The sequence below is a fragment of the Chiloscyllium punctatum genome, chromosome 18 (genome assembly GCF_047496795.1).
Source record: "Chiloscyllium punctatum isolate Juve2018m chromosome 18, sChiPun1.3, whole genome shotgun sequence".
NCBI lineage: Eukaryota > Metazoa > Chordata > Chondrichthyes > Orectolobiformes > Hemiscylliidae > Chiloscyllium > Chiloscyllium punctatum.
This window is the reverse complement of record NC_092756.1, coordinates 77,548,741-77,571,048: the sequence shown is the minus strand read 5'-3', so window position 1 is coordinate 77,571,048 and position 22,308 is coordinate 77,548,741. Positions and strand designations below refer to the sequence as shown.

Genomic DNA, 22,308 nt, shown 5'->3' with positions numbered 1-22,308 from the left:
AGAAACAGTGCTCGTGCATCAGCACAACAATTACACCTTCATCATGGGGAGAAACACTGGAGACCAGGTGCAGCAGAAAGGAATAATTTAGATTGGGAGAGTGACACAATTTAAATAAACAGAAATTAAAAAAGAAAGTTTATGTTCCAAGTCACAAAATAAGCAATTCCAGACAGATCATTTAGTATTGTAATGAAGTATTTTATTCTGTTGGAGAAGAGGCTTCAACATCATTCCACACATTCTTGATACTTATCCTTTAAATAAAGCACCAACCACAATTAGAAAAACATTTCCACATGTCCAACAAGGAAATAAACTGAGGTATTTGCACTTACTAAATATTTACAGCAACAACGACACAGAGAGAAATCATGGTCAGAATTATCTAAAAGCTAAATACCATGGATGCTGATCATCTTAACTATTTAACTGGGAGCCACCTTTTATATACAATCTTGCATTGTTCCTCATGAGAAACGGCAGTTACATCTTAACTACGTATCACCATCTATTTTGATATGATTACTATTTAAGAAGGGTCTACTTTTAAATTTATACAACTGACACAGCACAGGAACAAAATGATTTTGCAATAAATTGCATCTGTAGCCATTTTGTGGCTGGTTGGAGCTACTGGAGCACTTCCACAAGTCACCTGTAGGACTTCCTATATTTTTATGCCATTTTGTTTTTGGTGTTAATTACATTTAAAAGCTTTAAAAAACGTCAATGGATCTAAAACCATATTTTATCCTCCTGTCCTGTGTTTAATACCATGAAAACCACCAAATGTGGTTACATCTTTTCAAAATTAATGAGTCTATCAATATGTGTTAACTGCCAATTGGATTTGTACCTGTCCAGACGTTTGGTTTTGTTAGGCAGGCAATGTTTCTATAATGTCCACTCGACCCTATACCAAGTCTAACTGCCTAAAGTTACCATCAAAACTGAAGCATAATGTGATGAAGTGGAGCCCCCATTTGAGTCAACCATCAGTCCGGTGTGTGCAAGTACCTCTACCAGGGAAATTACAAAGCAAGACATTAAAAGTAGAACTTGGCTATTTCCATGAAGATCAGTACTGTATATCTTTCAGTTATTCCAAGAGAAGGAGCTGTTTTAGAATCACTGAATCACTAAAGTGTGGAAAGAGGCCATTGGCCCATAAGTCTGCACCAACAATCCCACACTATGGAATCCACACATTTACCATGGCAAATCCATCTAGCCTACACATCCCTAAACACTACGAATTATTTTAGCATGCCCAATCCACTTGACTATGGGAGGTAACTGGAGTACACTGCGGAAACCCCACCAACACATGAAGAACTCCATGCAGTCACCCAAGGCTGAAATCAAACCCAGTTTCTAGCACTGTGAGGCAGCAATGCTAACCATTAAGCCACCGTGCCGGCCTCCTTTAGCATGTGAATTGATTCTGTTAAGAATAAAACTGATCCTAGCTACCAGAAACAACAAAAAAGCATATAGTCTCACTAAAAGACAGTAGCAATCCTGCAATTTCTTTTCACCCAGAGGCTAACAAAATTGTGGAATAATCATCTACAAAAGGTAGGCCACCAAGCAGACTGTATATTTAGGGTTTAAAGGTGAATCCATTATATCTCTGAACAAAGTATCGAGATTATTCTGAGAGAAAGAAGTTAGGTAGAGCGGATTGAAAAAAAAGGGACAGGGATTTTTGGCTTTTATGGGTTTTTGATTTTTGAAAACAATTTTTGTAACTTACATATATATGAAATCTATAAGAAAATGACTGCCCCAAACACTTGCATGATAAATTACATTCCTAAGACTTAACACAGTTCAAGAGCAAAGTATGAGGCCGTAAAAGTTTAATAAATTATTTAAAATATTGAGCAAATGGGAATTTTGATACCCTCAGTTTGAAAACCGCAGCTTTGACAAATGGAACTGAATGGTCATCTGCAGTAGTGTATTAGAGAGAGAAATAGAGACAATAGGAGAGAGGGGATGGGGTCATGTGAAAGATGAAACTGGATTACTCTATTGATGTTAGCAATCTATGAAAAGCAACTTGCACAGTCATACTGTGATCTTGGTTACAAGACAGAACATGAAAATATCTTTTGTAGTGAATCTGCCAAACTGCAACTCATCAGAAGGAAATCATTGCGGCTCAGAAACACGTGCTGGTTGTTTAACGGCATGACAGTGAGATTTGATCAGAGGGTAGAAAACATTTACTACAGGCTGGGGTGTGGCAGCCCATGTATCAGCTTGCTGCAATAGTGGTGCCACTGCCCAGTTTCATGATCACCTGCTGGCAATCACTGACAGATCGCTTGTCTCCAAGCTTCTCCAGAGTACGTGCAGCTTCAGCCAACATGACTGCTCGCTGGCCGGGAGAGGAGAGAAATGAGAGGGGGAGGTGACGGCATGCCAGGAGTATGGCTGTCGCTCGCTCTCTCTGGCCTGGAAGAGCATCCAATTCACCTGCAAACAACAAAAGAAATAAAACAGTAAAATATTTTGCAATTCTGTTCTCCCTTAATACTGTACTTCAGCATTCACTTACTGGAATTTCAAACAGGTACAGATAGTTATGAACTCAACTCCTATTGTGCTACCTCTGGTATTACCCAATTAAAATAAAAACCAAACTCAAAATTTTGCTTTGCAAAGATCAATGTGCCAAACCATCGTGTGATTCTGTACCTCAGATTGTTCATTTAAGTTCTGTTAATGTAATGTCAAGGTTGAGAGAAACAAGTAGTCACTATAAATGATCTTTCAGCACAAGTAAATAGGGAAACGGTGCAACACTGGCTGCGGGATCACAGCTGTATAACTGTATAAACACTCTCCAAGAAAAGCTGTGTGTTTTGTTAAACCTTACTAGTCAGCTCGAAACATATTGAATTCTGGTAATGGTGGTCGAACAAGAAACCTTTATAGATTTTAACAAAGGAACTTAAACAAAATGGATATTGGGTTTTTAGAAATATCCCAAAGGAACATTTTGGATATGTCGGTCAGATAGACAATGATCTTGTTTCTCTCCTTGATACTTAAATATTACTTTTCTATCAACTTCCCCAACTAACTGTCAAAAGGCATTTTACAAGTAGGGAATGGGAATGGAACAGGAGATCGAATACTAATGAAGGTGGTCAGAGGCATTATTGAAAACGCAAAAAAAGTGTACAGAATACTAATAAGTGTTAAAACTGTTAAAAACAAGATGATTTTGCTACAGAATCTGCAACAATACCACTTCTTTTCAGGATCGTCTAAGACTAGATACCAACAGTTCCAACTCTTAACAGCGGGCTTGCTGCTTCTAAATACATTACCTTGTTGGATGGGGTGTGATGTTCGTCTCCTCAGATTGTGTTCCAGAAGCTGGTGAGTTCGAGTTGGGCTTGCGCCTGCCATTAATCGTACAGTCGCCTCATGCAAAAACATCTAAAGCAAAATTGTGGAAATGTGGAAAAGCAATACACACATAATAAAAATATAATCTGACAGACAAGAGTGCTACACATGGCACTGAATCCTGTTCATCCATCTCCCACCTGACGTATAAATGGTTCTCAGCTCAGCAGCACTTATTATAAAATCACATCTGTTCATTTTCAAATCCATTCACATCCTTGCCCTTCCCAGTCTCTGATCTTCCTTGTCCTCACAACTCTTCAAACATGTCTTGTGCTGTTCCAATTTTGACCTCTGATGTATTGCTGTCAGCTGCCCAAGACCATAAACTCGGGAAACCTTTCAAACCTCTGTGCTTCACTATTTCTCTCAACTTTTAAGGCACACCTCAAATACTACCTCTTTGACCAAGTTTTTGATTAAACGCCCTAATATCTCAGACAATATAGAAATCCCAGCTATTTATTAATTGAACCAAAAGCAATTTACATTGACAGCACATGGGACAACCCTCTTTTACAAGCTGGCTATTTGCTGTAACAATCCAAAACTAATTCCAGTTCTGTGTTTTCTCTTCTTTGTATCTTTCTCAGTTTCAAATATCTATCCAAGTTTGCTTTAAGTGTTGAAGTGACCTCTGCCTAATTCATTTACTGTCTTTCATAACTTTCGACCAAATGAATTCAGCCATATTACTGACTCCCCAAAGAGGAGAAATATTCACTCTCTGTCAAACCTCAAACTTTGAATAAAAAATTGAGTATATAGCATCTCAGCCACATCTGCTCCAGTTAGAATAGATAAATGATCTCAAGTCTCCCCTCAATTATGTATGAAGCAAGGAAGAGCGTACATTCAAACGGATACTTTTTTCTCCCCCCAGAGGATTAGAGATCTTTATTTAAGAGCATTTTCTCACCAGAATCCTTCAATTATGTTACTTTTATGATGTTGATAATGCCTGTGCAAAAGAGTTCAAAGAGATGGAGAAAAGGTGTCTGTTATAAGTTCAATTGTTCCTCCTAGTGAAGACATGTGGATACATCTTAACACATTGCCCACCTTGTAAGGTGGGATAGTGTTAATGAATAAAATACTTTCCTTAAAAACACTAACATGAATACGGAAGGACATCCCTAATAACCATCCGTCTTTTCTATATAAACTCTGAACTATAATGATGTCTAAAATGATATTTTCTGCTTAGCAATAGACAACTTTGTGCAATAGTGTCAAGTCACAGCAGTGGAATGATAACTCTCAAACTCAAATTGGGCTGTTACGTTTGGACAATTTTGCACTGTAAATTAATGGAGGTTTAAAATAAAAAATTCGTTGCTCTTTTTACTCCAAATTCCATTTATAGGCAACTAAAAAAACACTCAGAGACACCCTTAGATTGTTGCAAATACTCATTAATCTATGTTTCTGCAATGCTATCACTGAAACAACTTGACATCAATGTACACTTCGCAGAATTTAGTGGTATAAAAAGGCAGACAGACTTGCATTTCAAAATCTCATAACATTCCAATAAGATTTTTTAAAATGAAAATATGGTATGTATTGATGCTTGATTGTACTATGTCAGATACAGAAAAATGTGCTTCTTTGATTAGTTAGATATTTTAAAACTTCACTGGATGTTGGCATTGCTGGCTAGGCCAGCATTTATTGCCCTACCTTATTTACTCTGCAAAAGGTGGTATAGTGATATATTCTTGAACTACTGGAGCTTTTGGGTGTAAGGATCCCCACAGTATGGTTTGGAAGGAAATTTCAGAATTTTGACCAAGCAACAGTGAAAGAAGAGTGATATATTTCCAGGTCAGGATGGTATGTGACTCAGAGAAGTAGTTGCAGGTGATGGTATTCCCAACCACCTGCCCTTGTCCTTCTAGATGATAGAAGTAATTGGTTTGGATGGATTTTTGTGAAGCTTTTGTTGAGCTACTGTAGTGCATCCTGTCAATTGTACACATTGCTGCCACCACCAGTGGTGAAAGGGGGTGGGTTGGATGTCAGAAAACAGGCCTGCATGGTGTCAAACTTCTTGAATGTTATAGAAGATATACTCATCCAGAAAAATGGAGAGAATGGCATTACATTCCTGACGTGCTTTGTAGTTGGAAAGACAGGAGGCGAGGTATTCAGGGCAGCATTCCCATCCTCTAATCTGGATTTATAACCATGGTATTTATATGGCTGGTCCAGTTCCATTACTGGTCAGTGGTAACTTCCAGGATGTTAACGGTGGGAATTCAATGACAGTGATGACATTGAATATGGCTAAGCTTGCTTACCTTACGATGTGCCGGTTTAAATGTCTGGCCAAGTTTCCGGAGACTGCTCAGGTCTCGTTGGAATCCTTTCAGTTCTAGGCTTGAAGCTTGGTATGTCTCACCCACAACCTGGCTGGAGCTCGCCTGCTTCTGCCACAAGGTTGTACGAATTGAAAGCAAAATGTCACAGACCAACAACTGCATAGCCTACAAAAGAGAAAAGAAACAGAATGTTATCTTCAGACAAAAAAGGTGAGAGTTGGTTTTCATACACTCACCCTTCCACCCATCATTCCATTAAATGGCTTATTCGCTTTTAAACATGTTCCAACAAAGTGGATTGAATATATAAAATGTTTCCATCAAACTGGTACATTGATTCATTTACTTGCTTGCTCAAAATAAATCTGTTCATCCCGTTAAAGGGTATTACAATATAAATTGTATCCAATAGCTGGAATTAGGGTTTTTCTATACTTGCTCATATGTCTTAAACTACAGCTTAAGCAAAAAACACATGATAAATTCTAGAAACTTTGATTCAGCACTAGCAATACAACACACATTCAAGTGCATCCTAAGCTTTCAGACATTAAAAAGCTTTTGAAGTATTACTCCTGTTGTTCTGCAGTCAAAAGTGGTGGACAATTTGCACTTTGCAAAATACAACAAACAGTGATATGAAATGCTAGTTAAACAGCTCTAACTGTGTTGAAGAACAAATGCTGCTCTTCCAAACAAAAGTGCTGTGGAATCTTTTACATTTAGATCCACCTAAACAGGCAGAGGGAAGCTTCAATTTAACTTTTCATAATAGCACTTCTGGCATGCTGTACTCTCAAAACAATGAAATAGTGACCTAGTTTTAATGCTCAAGTCTCTGCAGTGGAGATGCGAAGTATTAATTTCTCTCTCCATAGCTGAGTAAAGGCAGCAAACTTCTGGTTTTATTCTTGACTACAATCTTCTGGTGTGTGAGATAGCTACCAACTGACCAGGCTGAACCATAATAAAGCTACTGGAGCCTTGATAAGGAAGATCAGCATTTGTTTGAAAAGCTGAATGGGCTAGATGTGGATCAATGAACATTAGGTAATACAATAGTCAAGATATCTTAGTCAGCTTGTCCATTTGTCTAGGCAATTACCATTAATAAGGGTTAATGAGAAAATATTCATTTAACTTACAAGTGGGACAGTGAGTAAATGCACAGTGTGAAACCATTATTCCTTGATGCCACATCGGGATACAAGTAAAAGGAAAAAGTTCATGCTGGAATCAGACAAGTCCTCAAAGGATAGGAGGAAAATTGATTGTGTTTTCTTTGGGGGAAGTCTTGCCACCAACTTTGCCACAACTGTGCCAAGGAAACTGATGATGACAAGGGTAGTTTATTGTTGTTTGGATTTGGACTGCTGTAGAAGCTTAAACCAATCTTTTAAAAAGGGAAACCAATATATATTTGATAAAGAAAAAGGGAATGAGAATAGATAACAGAATGAAACAAGATGGTACACTTGCCGAGATTTTTATTCTCAATTATAAAATTCAATAATTCTATTAAATAAGGTGCAACTTAGAACTATTGTAGTTGGAGTCATACAGTGTGGAAACAGACCTTTCAGTCCAACTTGGCCATGCTAACAAGTGTCCTAAACTGAACTAATCCCATTTGCCTGTGTTTTGCCCGTATCCCTCTAACTTTCCTTATTCACGTACTTATCCAGATGCTTTTTAAATGTTGTAATTATACCAGCCTCAACTACCTCCTCTGGCAGCTCATTCCATACACAGACCACCCTCTGTGTGAAGAAGTTGCCCCTCAGGTCCCTTTTAAATCTTTCCCAATTCACCTTAAACCTATGCCCTCCAGTTTTGGACTCCCCTATCCTTGAAAAGGACCTTGGACATTCACCTTATTTATTTCCCCCATGATTTTATAAACATGTATAAGGTCACTCTTCTGGCTAGAAAGACTAATTGCATTCAGGACTGTGACCCATTTTTCCAACTCCTCTGATCCTGCAGTAACACCCAAAGGAATCATCCAGCACTTTCAATATCAACCACACCTCTATTCGGAATCAGGGTTCTAAAAAGTATAGAGAAGCAGAAATTCATTCAGTATGTGGGCAGTTTGTTCAGCAATCTGTCTTTATTATTTATTAACAGTAGTCCTGCTAGAAGTACACTGCAGGACTAACATTTAAAAATAACATTTGTTTCATGTTTTGACAGAAGTTGTGATGAACTTATCTTTGCATATACATTCACTGACACCATTTTCTGTTTTTATCTTTTACCAAAGACTTTCAAACAAAACGTTATTTTGTAAAGTACCACATATTAGACTACTGGCAAATTAGAAGCCCTTGGATTTAGAGTCAGTTCAAAGTCAGCTCAGGTACAGAAAGAAGAAAGAGGCGAATAGTTTTTTTTTTGGATTGGATGGAAGTGTACAGTGGTGTCCCTTAGAGGTCAGTATCATTAATTTTGGAAGAGAGAAGAAATGATATGAATGGAACAAATGTAAATGTGGCATAGAATCAAACAAATACAAATCTTTGTAGAAAGAAGTTGATAAGGCTGTTCAAATAGAAAACAATACAAGATCACTGTTGTATAACTAGGCACAGAGTACAACAGCAAAGTTTGACCTTTATACAGCACTGGTTCAGTATCAGCTGGAGTTGTCTCTCTAATTCTGGGCACCGCAATACAGAAAAGATGTGAAGTCCTTGGATAGATGCAGAGATGATTTACTAACATATTAAGATGAGGACTTCAATTACGTGCAGAGATTAGATGCTGGATCACCCTCCTGACAGAAAAAACTGTTGAGAAGTAATAGAGGTATTCAAAATAATGAATAGTTCTGATAGAGTGGATAGGAACAAATAGTTTCCATTTGCTAGACAGGTGGTGAACAGGCAACACAGATTTAATGTCATCAGTAAAACAATTTAGAGGAGGTTGAGAATTTTTGAAAAGCATAAACACCAAAAATTGTCATAGAATATATTGCTTAAAAGACTGATGGGAGCAGATTCAATAGTAACTTTCAAAAGACTCTGAGACATCCAATTTTCTCAGCGAGTATAGATTAAATGTCACTTCAGAGAATTAGGAGGTAAATTTCCTAAGTTAGTGTTGTTCTAAAAAAATCATAAAGGAATGCTCAAAATTTTCTTGGATTGCAAAAAATGTCCTTACTTAATGTCATCGCTTGATGATGTTTGATTTTACCATAGTACGCAGGAGCAGAAGTAGGCCATTCAGCCCATCGAGTCTGACATTTGACAAGATCATGACTGGTTTAATAATTCTCAAAACCACTTTCTTGCCTTTTCCCCCACAACCTTGATTCCCTTACTGATTAAAAATTTGTCTCTCAGCCTGGTATATACTTAATGAGCCAGCCACAACAGGCCTTTGTATTAAGAATTGCACAAATCCACCATCCTGAGAGAGGATGAAATTTCTCATGTCTTAAATCAGAAACCCCTTTACTCAGATGATTCCCTCTGGTCTTAGACTATCTCACAAGGGGGAACAACCTCTCTATACTTACCCTGTCAAATCTCCTAAAAATCTTGTTTCAATAATGCCTTCTTTTCTTCTAAATTCCGAGTACAGACCCAGCCCACTCAACATCAAGAAAATCCTTCTATACCTGAAATCAATCTCGTGAACCTTCTCTGGAATACTCCCAATGCCAGTATATCTTGCCAGGTATCAATAGATTTTATCCACGTAGGAATGTTTTAATTGATGAATTTACACATTTTTGAGGTCCAGAGATTAAAAAGGATGATTTATAGAATTCACTGTAAACCAATGATCACCAAGGTCTAAATTCCAACTAGAAGGCAAGAGAGCAGTAGACTGTTTACATCAACTTTAGTAAAACCTTTGTCAAGGTTCCACATGATACATTAACTAATTAATAAAGTTATATCACTAGGGACTTAGAGTGAGCTTGTCAATTGGATACAAAATTGGCTTGATGTTAGGAGACAGAGGGTGGTGGTGGACTGTTGTTTTTTGGACTAGAGGCCTGTGACCAGCAGTATTCCAGAGAGACTAGGTCACTTTTGTTTGTTCTTTATAAGAATGATTTAGAGGAGAATATAGGAGGCCTGGTCAGTAAGTTTGCGGATTACATCAAAATTGGTGGTATACTGGACAGTAAATACGGTTATCTACGATTACAAAGAGAGCTTAATCAGTTGGGTCAATGGGCTGAGAAGTAGCAGATAAGAGTTTAATTGGGATAAACATGTATTGCATTTTGGTAAAACAAAAAAGGACAGGACATACAGAATTAATATTAGGGCCCTGGATAGCGTTGTAGAACAGAGAAATCCAGGTGTTCAGTACATAATTCTTTGAGATTTGCATCACAGGTAGACAGGGTGGTTAAGGCAGTGTTTAGCATGCTTGCCTTCATTACTCAGACCTTTGAGTTTTGGAGTAGGGGTGTCATGTTGAGGTTGTACAAGATGTCAGTGAGCCCTCTTCTGGAGAACTGTATACAGTTTTGGTTGCCCTGCCAAAGGAAGGATACTATTAAATTAGAGAGAGTTTAGAAAAGATTTACCAGGATGCTGTCAGGAATGAAGGGTTTGAGTTACAAAAAAAAGGCTGTGACCCTTTTCACTGGAGCATAAGACCTTGTAGAAGGTTATAAAATCACGAATGGCAGAGATAAGGTGAGTAGCAAGGGTCTTTTCGCTCGGGTAGAGGAGTTCAAAACTGGGGGGTATATTTTTAAGATGAGGAGGAGAAAGTTTTAAAAGGATATGGGAACAACATTTTTACACAGAGTGTGGTTCACATGTCAAATGAACTGCCAGAGGAAGTGGTGGATGCAGATACAGTTACAACATTTAAAAGACATTTGGTTGAGTACATGAAAAGGAAAGGTTTGAAGGGATGTGTGCCAAATGCCAGCAAGTGAGACTAGATTTAAGAACATGGTTGGCATGGACTAGTTGGGCTGAAGGATCTGTTTCCATGCTGTATATCTCTATGACACCTTTTTCAATACAGAATCATTAAAAATAACAAAACAGGCTAATTAGTTCTTTAAAATAAGCAAACCAAGCAAGTTTATATGTAGACAGATAGAATTGAAAAGTGGAGAAATTAAGCCTGTAATGAACATCGATTTATGAAATGATAAAAAAAAAGAGGTGCATTGGAAGGAGTGGAAGGAACAATTCATAACAATGGTATCAGAACTGGTGACACGGTCCTCAGGAACGGCTAAACATGCTGGGACTCCTATCTCCAGAAAAGAGAAGTCTGAAGGTGAACCCAATAGACTTTAAAATTATGAAGTCTGAAGGTGTTCCATTTGTTGACGTGGAGGAGATATTTTCACTTGTGAAGGAGGCTAAAAATATGGCACATAAATATCAGACAGTCAGTCATAAATTTAACACAAAATTCAGAAGATTTCTTTTTACCCAGAGAGTGGTTAGACTATGAAACTTGCTCCCACAAAGAGTGGTTGAAGCAAATAACTAAATCATCGAATCCCTACAGTGTGGAAACAGGCCATTTGGCCTGACAAGTCATCAATGACTCTCCGAAGAATACCCCACCCAACCCCATTGCCCTACCCTATTACTTTACATTTCTCCTAACTAATGCACCTAACCTACACATCCCAGAACACTATTAACAAGTTAGCATGGTCAATTCACCTAACCTGTATGTCTTTGGACTGTGGGAGGAAACTGGAGCACCCAGAGGAAACCCACGCAGACACAGGGAGAATGTGCAAACTCCACACAGACAGGTGCCTGAGGCTAGAATTGAGCCCTGGTCTCTGGCGCTTGAGGCAGGGGTGCTAACAATACATTTCATTGAACATAGAACATTTCTGGGAAAGTTAGATAAACACATGAGGAAGAAAAGAATACAAGGACCCACAGACAGGAGTGAGAGGAGATTCTTGTGGAATGTAAATATGGACATGGACCAGTTTGGTCAAATGATCTGGTTCTGTGCTGCAGACTTAATGTGGCTTTTATAATGTGTTGGGAATATAGTGATTGCAGCGAAATGCCCAGAACAGTTGTACTAGACATCATGTATTTTTGGGCCTTCAGTTGAAGGGGTGGAATTGGACACAAATTGAAGTCCTCAATGATTGTAAAATATTGTTATTTCTCGATGTGCAGGGTTTACCTCTGTACTGCACTGCAGACACACTGCACATCGCTGGCACATGCAATGCAACTACAATGCACCACAGAGGCCACCATCTTTCTCCTTTCTGAAAGACCTGAGCACACTTCTACCCTGAAGATGAACATAAAGCCCTTTCTTGCCAAAAGCAGCAGAATTTCCACTGCTGCAGAAACAGATTTGCATGGCGATGTGGCAATGCAAACCTGCTGCTTTGGCACACAAGCTACATCTCAGAGCAGGATGAAATCAATGAACAATAACATACCTTGTGCAGGGTGGTATCCTGATGTTGGCAGGAGACAGACAGGGTGTTCCATAGGTACCCACTGGCCCTTTCACAATGCAGAAATGTTGCTTGATGAGCCTCTCGTTTCCCCAACAGACTCCCTTGCATAGCCTTGTAAACGTGAAGAATTGCCTTTGGCAGTGGGCTTCTAGAAATAATGTTGCAGGACACAATGAGGAAATAATTTGGGTAATAAAAGACGCACCACAAAATTCATAGGTCCTTTTAGTGTTGGATCATTGTGTTTTCTAGTGGAATGGACAGGCTGGAGTGCAGGGTACAATATGACACTGAATGGCTGTCCACTGTGCTAAGATTTACACGTTTTAGCGTTCAGGGCCATCATTTCACAAAGCCAGGATTTAGGGAACAAATCATTCCTCATGTGACAAGGATAAGCAAGTGGTGCCAATATACACCATCACAAACCCCTGAAAGTACTTGCGAATTTTTGGGAAGCAATGTTAAAATAACAAGGGCATAACATGATTCAAGGTAAAAACGATGACTGTAGATGCTGAAAACCAAATACTGGATTAGTGGTGCTGGAAGAGCACAGCAGTTCAGGCAGCATCCAACGAGCAGCGAAATCGACGTTTCGGGCAAAAGCCCTTCATCAGGAATCCTGATGAAGGGCTTTTGCCTGAAACGTCGATTTCGCTGCTCGATGGATGCTGCCTGAACTGCTGTGCTCTTCCAGCACCACTAATCCAGTACATAACATGATTCAACTGAATTCAGTCCCAGCTACCAGGGGTAAAGTGGTTAAAATATGAAGATAGATTATATGGGCTAAGGTTTGTATATAGATGATTAAAGGATAATTTAGTTGAGGTGTTTCAGACTAAAAGAGTTGAAAGAGTCAACAAAAACTACTTCTTCAGCAGGAGAGTTCAGAACAAGGGGGGGAAAACCTCAAAGTTAGAAATGCGCAAATCAGCGATAATGTCAGGAAGCGATTCTTCCTGCAAAGGATAATGGAAATCTGGAAGTGTCTCACTTCGTAACTGTTGAAGCTGAGAGCCATTGGAAATTTCAAAACTGATATCGATAGATTTTTATTAACAAAGATAGGAAGAGCTAGAGAATCAAGGTCGCTACAGGCGTTAAGATTCAGATCAGCCTTACGGCAAAAAACGGTTCAAGTGGCTGAACGGCCTCTTCATATTTCGGTAAGTGATAACTATTTTGGTGTAGGACTTTACTTTCAAATGCAATATTAGTTTTTATGCAAGAGAATTATTTCAGATCTCCAAAACACTTATCACCACATAAAGGCGTTATCCTTCAGCCGAATGCCATTCATGGAGAAGCACGGACTTACTCGGACATCTGCAGAGACTTGGGGATTCGTTCCACTTCAGTAGACAATCCTTTAGCTTTCAAATCGTCACCCTGAAGCCAGTGTACAGCAAACATAACAATAGCTGTCCACCACTTACTGACAGGATCTGGACCTGACAACAGGATGGAGGATCAATTTACTGGCACAGCAATTACTTAATCTAATGAAGATGCTCATGTAAACATAAACCATGTTTAGATTTTCATACAAAGCATTCTTTCTACTTAAGAGGGTAAAGAGCACCTGCCAAGTACTTCAAATGGCATCTATGTAGTCTGGTTTTACTTTAGCAGTTTCAGTTGTTCAAACACAAAACGGGGTGTCTTAATTGCTCAGGTCTTCGTTCATGAAACATGTACATAATCTGCAAAAGGGCTGTAAACTTGTTGGCAAGAATAATACTTTGTCAATTACTGTTTGCCTTACTTTTAAAAAAATACTTCAGCGAATTTACAATGGTTAAGCTAAAATACCTCAAAATCTAATTGTTCCAGGTTACATCCTCACCTGTGGTTGTTCTCAGACTGGCATCAATGGCAAATGCCTGTGTTAAATTCCTTGTTGTATCAGCACAAGTGTTAAGTAACTGCAAGTACTCAAAGGCATTAGAGAACTCCCTGCAAAGACAATACACCATCCTTCATATACTAGAATTATGGAAATGAAACTGAATTGTGTGTGTTGGCAGGATGATTAAGGATATTTTTACTTACAACAACTTAGATTTATGCAGAAAAACAAAATCAGAAAACATTGCAAATGCTTACAGGTCAGGCAATATTTCTTCAGGTGTATAGCGTTTTATCGAAAACAAAATGAGGAGGAGGAGAAAACCAGTTCCAAAGAAAAGTCACATCAGACTCAAAACATTAACTCAAGTTTTTCTCTTTCCATAGATGCTGACAAACCTGCTTAGTTTCTTCAGTACTTTGTTTTTATTTCAGATCTCCAGCATCCTCAATATTTTGATTTTATTTGAAGTACCTTCAAAATCTTGGATGTTTCAATGAGATAATCTCTAATTTTTCTAAATTCTTGAGAATATAGGCCCCATTTACTCAGCCTCTCATCACAGACACCACTTGATGACACTGCCTCCAATGTAGATATATCCTTTCTAAAATGTGAAGACCAAAATACACAGAGTACTACAAATGCAGTCCCAAAGTTCTGCACAATTGTAACAAGGTTTTTTTATTTGTTTACTCTAAAGCCCTTGCAATAAAAGCCATTGTGTCATTTGCCTTCCTCATTGTTGTACCTATATACTAACTGTGTTGCCTATATAAGCACACTTAAGAATCTCTACAAGCTTTTAAAAAAAATCTGTTTTTCTATTCATATTCATGTTCTATTCACACCTCCCCACATTATGCTGTATTCAATTTCTGCCAAATGAACTACTTAGTGTGGAAAGATTAAGTACAGCATCACAGTTCCCTGCTAAACACCTTATACTAATGATGGAATTAAGTCAGAACTGAACAATGGATCATAACTTTAAGCAACAGTCTGACTTTGTTAATTCCTACACAGAAGCTGAAAAATGCAGGGCATCTTAATAAATGTATTGTACTTGTGCCACATTCCTTGGCCAAACTGTAACTAGTTACAAAATCATCCTCCCTCCTAGATGGGAATAGGTTTAAAAGGTAATCAGGAAATTTTTCATAAAACCAGTTATAGGTTGTTCTGCTTTAACGAGTCAGTTGCGTTCCTCTGCAACCTCGCGCTATAGAAAACCGCTATAAAAAATCGTGCTGTAGAAGATCGCTAATAGAAAATTGCTATACCTGTTTAGTAGAAAGTTCACACTATCCAAACAAAGTACACAATTCATCAATCGCTTTATAGCCAATTCACACTGACGAAATGTACATTATAGCAGAATGACTTGTACCACTAGAAATGTTGGGAACGGTGTCCTAACTTCGCCGCTACACACCAAACTCTCAATCAGCTACCACTTCCAAGCTCAGCCCACTTGAAACATGCACATTAGACCACTGGTGCCTTTGAACATACCCAGCTTCCTCAGTCTCTGGCTTAAGCAGAGAGCATACAGCTCTTTCAAGCAGATTTTCACAAAATGCCTGGTTCACCTGGGCAACTGGATCAACTGCAAGAGAAAAATAAATAAGCCATACTGTATTAAAAGTGGTCATCTCCAGGTTTAGGACGGGCACAGACTACTAGATATAGATTACATGCTAGTTTAAATGGAATGACAGTATTGTAATTAGATCATCTTGTTAAAACAGATGATCTAATTTGTCAAACGTTTTTGATAAGAATCACCTCCTGGAACAATAGGAGACACAGAAATATGATCAATGGCATGATTTCTAGTTTTCTCAGTAGTTATCAGTTTCTCCTCATGTATTCACTGTCTAATTTTACCTTATCTTTACATATGCTATGTTCCATTTACACTGTTATTTACCACAAGAACTGTTAAGTTCCAGGTTTTGCCAAAACGTCCTCTCATAGACTCAAAGGTTTACAGCACAGGCGGCAGCTATTTGGCCCGCTGTATCCATATTGGTCAAAAATCTGACTGCACTAATCCCAGTTTCCAGCTCTTAACCATAGCTCTGGAAGCTATGACAACACAAGTGCCTTTGTAAATACTGCTTAAATGATGAGTGTTTTTCACTCAACCACCCTTTTAGGCAGAGTTTCTGACTTCCATCACCTTAATGAAAAGAATTCTTAGAAGACCCAGAGGTGAATTATCTCTTATTTTAAATCTATGGCCCCTGGCTCGTGATCCCTCTACATATGAAATAAGTGCTTTCATATTCAGCACATCTGTGATCCTCGATATTTTATAGGGCTATTAATTCCCTAACTTTCTTTGTTCCAAGCTCATCCTATCCAATCTTTCCCTTTAGCTCAGACCCTCCAACTTAGACAGCATCCCAGCAAATCTCCTCTGTACTCTCTCTACTGCAAACATATTATTCTTAAATACATATTCTAATTGTGGCCTAACCAGTGTTTTATACATTCCAGCAGATTGAAAGAGAAGGTTAGGTGAACATGTGTAGAGGAGCACTTGGAATGGCCAACTACAATTCGGTAGTATATGCAATGGTCTTTAAGCAATGTAGCAGTAAGATTAAAGCCTGATATATCTGATGACCATGTATTGTTGCAAATAATCTTTATATGTAATAAACATATTACAAAAGAAGCCCAAGTCTGAAGATAGGCTGTTTGAGGAGAAGGCAACTATCCTGAAGCTCAACTCATGGATGTGGGCAGAAAACAATAAAACAAAGGGAGGACAGATTGCTTGACTGCAAAGTGGTCAGTTTACCGTAGTCAGTACTGTACTGACATCTTATTCAGCATTACTTACTTGGATTTCGGAGAGAGCTGAAGAGACTTTCTCTAGGCGTAGATTTAAGTGACCAATCACATTCCACAAAGAACTGGCGTCCCAAGGGATGGAAAAGCCAGTGCCGGGTGCCAGGCTCAGAGACTCGCTGGGCTCGTCGCAGGAAATAGCGCTGGAAATATAAAGGAAATAAACAGATTACAACCATTACTTCAATATTACTTCCTGGGGCCTGACAGGCACCTTCCAAGCAGACAATAGGCAGATGAGAAAAATTTCCTTGGAACCCAGGCTCTTCCTGCCATTTGCAGGTGACAGGTGGAGAACCAGCAGCCAGAGGAAGTTGCAGGAGATGGGGAAGGAAATACAGGTCAGGCAAAGGTGCTCAAGACTCCTATATTTCTTTTTACTCTCCTCAGCATTCAAGCAGAGAGAAGAATCATGCCCACAGTTTGAAAGCTTAAGGTACAACATATTGATTCCCATATTATCATTGCCACATTGTTTCCTATCCTAAAGATGCAGATGGTTCAACATGTCTAAGCAAGATTCAGTGTTAGCAAGGCATGTGACTCTCTAGAATATCAAAACCAAATACAATGGTGCCTGTATAAATGCTGCAATGTGCAGAGATGGACAATCAGGAATAGAATATTTAAGAACTTTTACCCATTATACCCGAGCTTGAGTGAAGGTGGGTTTGAGAAAGAAAGGAAGGATTGCAAAATATCAGGTGCCCTGACTAACATAGGTCGAGTCAATATTTGTCAGGAAATGAGTTTGAAACACTGCTTTTTTCTGCAGTAACACTACCACAACGTGCATTATCCAATAGAAGAGCAAGACTTGTGTTTCTGGTTGGCCTCCTTCAGTTACCTAAATGTACTAGCCACAGACGAGAACTCTGCAAATGTATTAGCAACTAAAAACTCTGCTGGCATGTTGTGACCAGTGATGTGCCACATGAATCAGTGCTGGATCCACTACTTTTCATCATTTATATAAATGATTTGGATGTGAAAAAAAGAGGTATGGTTAGTAAGTTTACAGCTGACACCAAAATAAGTGGTGTAGTGGTTGACACAGAAGATTATCTCAGAGTATAATGGGACTTTGATCAGATGGGCTATGGGTTAAGGAGTGCCAGATGGAGTTTAATTTAAATAAATGTGAGGTGTTGCATTTTGGTAAGGCAAATCAGGGCAGGACTTTATATAGTTAATGGTAGGGCCCTGGGGAGTTCTGCTGAACAAGGAGCAGATAGACAGGATAGACAAGGAGGTGGAGTCGCAGCTAGACAGGATAGTGAAGGTGGTGTTTGGTACACCTGCTTTAATAGGTTAGGCGGATGTCATATTACAGTCCTATAGGACATTGGTGAGGCAACTTTTAAAATAGTGTACAATTCTGGTCGCCCTTCTATAGCAAGCATCTTGTTATACTTGAGGGGATGCTGAAAGGATTTACAAGGACTTTAGGGTGGGATGTGGGTGTTGTTTGAATTATAAGGACAAGCTGAATAGGCTGGAGCTTTACTCCCTGGAGTATCAGGGGGCTGAGGGGTGATTGTACAGAGGTTTAATATATCACTGGGGGCATAGATAAGGTAAATAGCCAAAGTCTTGTGCCTGGGATATATGCATCTGTTTGCAGGAGCCTGCATGTGTGCATGCATAGCCCAAAACTAGAGGGCATAGGTTTGAAACAGACCTGAGGGATAACTGCTTTATGCAGGGGGCGGTGTGTATATGGAACAAGGTGCCAGGGGAAGTGGTAGAGGTGGGTACAATTACAACTACAACATTCAAAAGGCAACTGGAATAGTACATTAATAGGAAAGGTTTAGAGACATATGGACTAAATGCTGGCAAATGGGACTGGATCAGATTGAGATGCCTGGTCAGTGTGGATAAGTTGGACCAAAGGGTCTGTTTCTGTACTGTATGACTCTATACACCTGGATTCCTACTGATACCCTGCCCTGAAGCTAAACATCAGAATTACGTGAATAGTAGTTGCAAATGCTGTCTATGATAACCTCACTGAGCACCTACTCACCGATAAAAAAGTCAGTCTGCCTCCAAAGTTGGTTTTAAAGCAAATGGCAGCTGTAACATAGATTTCTGCCATGAGGGTCTGGGGGATTTTCTCCTCAGCACATTCTGCCAGGTTAACTGCAGACAGAGCCAGGCTTATGGCACGCACTGGACTCTGCACCAATTTATCTACATTAAAAACAGGAAAAAGATAAATTATTTCCATCTCAGTAGCACTAAGTATGCCATCCTTCAGCTTCACTTGGAATTTCTGAACAAGAGAAATACAATTTTATCCAAAAACATTAATTGATCAAATGCTTCCATGTGAAGGACAAGTGAAAGAACAAATTTATTGGGCTGGATTTTCAGTTTTAAAAATGCCAGAGTTTTTTAAAAACAGAGGTGGTTGGGACCTGATTTCAGAATTCCCACTCTCATTCCTGGTGTCCCTGATTTTCCTTGCTGTGGAAATTGCTGACCTGGTCAGCTCTATTAGTGGATCGTATCTCTCCAAACTTTTTGCAGAGTCAGCTTCTCCTCAGAAGAATCGTGAGCCTTAGGCCAGATTCTTTTAAAAGGAAAGGTAAAAATTCCTCACCCAAGGTCCACACTCATTGCCTCCTTTCCAATTCAGTGGTCATACTACATCCCCTCACGCCCATAGTAGGGTTTCTAATGGCCCGCAAGACAGTGGCTCTATGGCTTCAGCAAGCAGAGGTAGGGAAAGGAGACCCAAGGCGGCAGTTCTTCAGGTCTCTGATTCTTACTCAGGAGATTCTGCTGTGAGAACTGTGCAGATTGATTAAGGTAATGAAACTCATGAAGCAGGAAGAGGTAAACCTCTCCAACCAAGCAGGAATGGATGGAAGGGCCATAGCAGTAGATGTGGGAACTTTTCAGTCTCTATACAATGTCCCAAGTGGTTTAACAACCTTGGGAGAACAGGAAAAAGAGAGGGTGGCAAAACACTTCCAGCTGTGAAGTTTCGTACCGACTTCCCCAGCATTCTGATGCATAACAATCCTCAGAACAGTACACCTTACAGCTTCACTCATTCTCTCAAAACACCTCCTCACCATCCCATCCAAGCAACAACGTTCACACTCAGCTTTGTGCCATCTCACACCCATAACACAGTCACTCTTCACAAATATTGTCCACATTCCACTCCTTTTAAACATACTAACCATTTCAGACCAGGAGATGGAATCATAGAAGCGTACAAATCAGGAGGAGGAAAAAGCAAAAGGCATTCAGTTCCTCAAGTCGCTTTCAGAATTCAACAAGATCACGCAGCTGTAAATGCAACCTCAAATCCATATTCCTACTTTCCCGGGTAATCTTCCAACCCCTTTCTTAACAAGAATCTATACCTCTACTTTAAAACTATTCAAAGACTCTGCTCCACCACTTTTTTCCAGAAGAGATCCAAACACTCTTGAACCTCAGTGGCAAAAGTTCAACTAATCTCTGTTTTAAATGGGCAACCGCTGCTTTTTTTTAAAACCAAGTTCCCTCTGGATCCTCAATACCTACCCTGAGTACACCCTTGAGGATTTCATGTTTCATATCCAATCTTTCCTCACAGGACAACCCACCCATTCCAAGTATTACTTTAGTAAACCTCTATAAATTGCCTCCAATGCATTAAAAAGAGATCAATATTGTTCACAGTACTCCAGCTGCAATTGCACCAGTGCCCTGTATAATCGAAACATAACTTTCCTACTTTACGTATTCAATACCTTTTCTGACAAATAACAACATTCTATTAATTCTCCTAATTACTTGTTGTACTTGCGTACTAATCATTTGCAATTCATACACAAGGGCACCCAGATGATAGGTTGCATTGCTCTGAGAGATGCACAGTCACAATTATAGAGTCATAGAGAGGTACAGCATGGAAACAGACCCTTCAGTCCAACCCATCCATGCCGACCAGATATCCCAACCCAACCTAGTCCCACCTGCCAGCACTTGGCCCATATCCCTCCAAATCCTTCCTATTCATACACCCATCCAGATGCCTTTTAAATGCTGCAGTTGTACCAGCCTCCACCACTTCCACTGGCAGCTCATTCCATACACACACCACCCTCTACATGAAAACGTTGCGCCTTAATTCCCTTTTATATCTTTCCCCTCTCACCCTAAACCTATGCCCTCTAGTTCTGGACTCCCCCAACCCAGGGAAAAGACCTGGTCTATTTGCCCTATCCATACCCCTCATGATTTTATAAACGTCTATAAGGTCACCCTCCAGGGAAAACAGCCCTAGCCTATTCAACCTCTCCCTATAGCTCAAATCCTCCAACCCTGGCAACATCCTTGTAAATCTTTTCTGAGCCCTTTCAAGTTTCACAACATCCTTCCGATAAGAAGACGACCAGAATTGCACGCAATATTCCAACAGTGGCCTAATCAATGTCCTGTACAGTTGCAACATGACCTCCCAACTCCTGTACTGAATACTCTGACCAATAAAGGAAAGCATACCAAACGCCTTCTTCACTATCCTATCTACCTGTGAATCTACTTTCAAGGAGCTATGAACCTGCACTCCAAGGCCTCTTTGTTCAGCAACACCCCTGAGGACCTTACCACTAAGTGTATAAACCCAGCTAAGATTTGCTTTCCCAAAATGCGGCACCTCGCATTTATCTAAATTAAACTCCATCTGCCACTGCTCAGCCCATTGTCAATCAAGCAAAGTCAACACTTCTTTCCAGCTGTGTAAAAGTTAATATTTTTATGAGAACCAAGGATTCAGCCAAATAATACTTCTTATAAAATGCAAGGCAATTGCCAAAATTCATAGGACAGATCAACAGAATTTTCTATAGATATCAACACAGCCAGTTACTGTGATTTATAATGTATGGCCTGAAAAGATAGTAGAAGCAGATTTAATTGTAATTTTCAAAATCAAATTAGATGATTAACTAAAGGTGATTATAACTTAGGATGACTAGGGAAAAAGTAGAGGCAATGAAAGAACTGGATAGTGCCTTCACAGAACAAACAAGTTTGATGGACCAAATTACTTTTTTCTGTTGTAAGACTGCATGGTGAAATGCATCAAAATACCTGTTAATTGCAACTGATGCAATTTATGATAAACTAACGCAGCATCATGTGCACTCATTTTGGCCTCTTCTTGGAGCTGCACTTCCTGCCGAAACCCTCTGGTCCACTTCAAGAGCCAACGTGTAAACACCACTTTCTGAACACTGTGTCGAATGATATTCCAGCAAAGGCTACAAGCCAAATCCAACCGTGATGCAGGTAGTGCCCGCCCCAGCGCTAACAAACAAGTCTGTAAGTTTCCTGCAGCTGCTGTGAAGGCACCCTGTAACAAAAATCACATTTCCAATTACCAA

The 22,308-nt window shown here is 39.4% G+C and overlaps 1 protein-coding gene across 1 annotated transcript in view; it reads right to left on the bottom strand.

The window, feature by feature from the left end:
* Positions 1–180: 180 nt before the first annotated feature.
* LOC140489208 (sterol regulatory element-binding protein 2-like) overlaps positions 181–22,308 on the bottom strand; it is a 73,590-nt gene continuing 51,462 nt past the window's right edge. Inside the window, exons 10-19 of the mRNA XM_072588501.1 lie at positions 22,016–22,277; positions 18,945–19,111; positions 16,908–17,058; positions 15,569–15,662; positions 14,051–14,160; positions 13,523–13,655; positions 12,178–12,346; positions 5,733–5,918; positions 3,348–3,459; positions 181–2,487 (exon numbers count right to left, since the gene is read on the bottom strand). Of these exons, the coding sequence (XP_072444602.1) occupies positions 2,267–2,487; positions 3,348–3,459; positions 5,733–5,918; positions 12,178–12,346; positions 13,523–13,655; positions 14,051–14,160; positions 15,569–15,662; positions 16,908–17,058; positions 18,945–19,111; positions 22,016–22,277 (1,605 nt within the window). The 3' untranslated portion in view covers positions 181–2,266. The remainder of the gene's footprint in view (positions 2,488–3,347; positions 3,460–5,732; positions 5,919–12,177; positions 12,347–13,522; positions 13,656–14,050; positions 14,161–15,568; positions 15,663–16,907; positions 17,059–18,944; positions 19,112–22,015; positions 22,278–22,308) is intronic.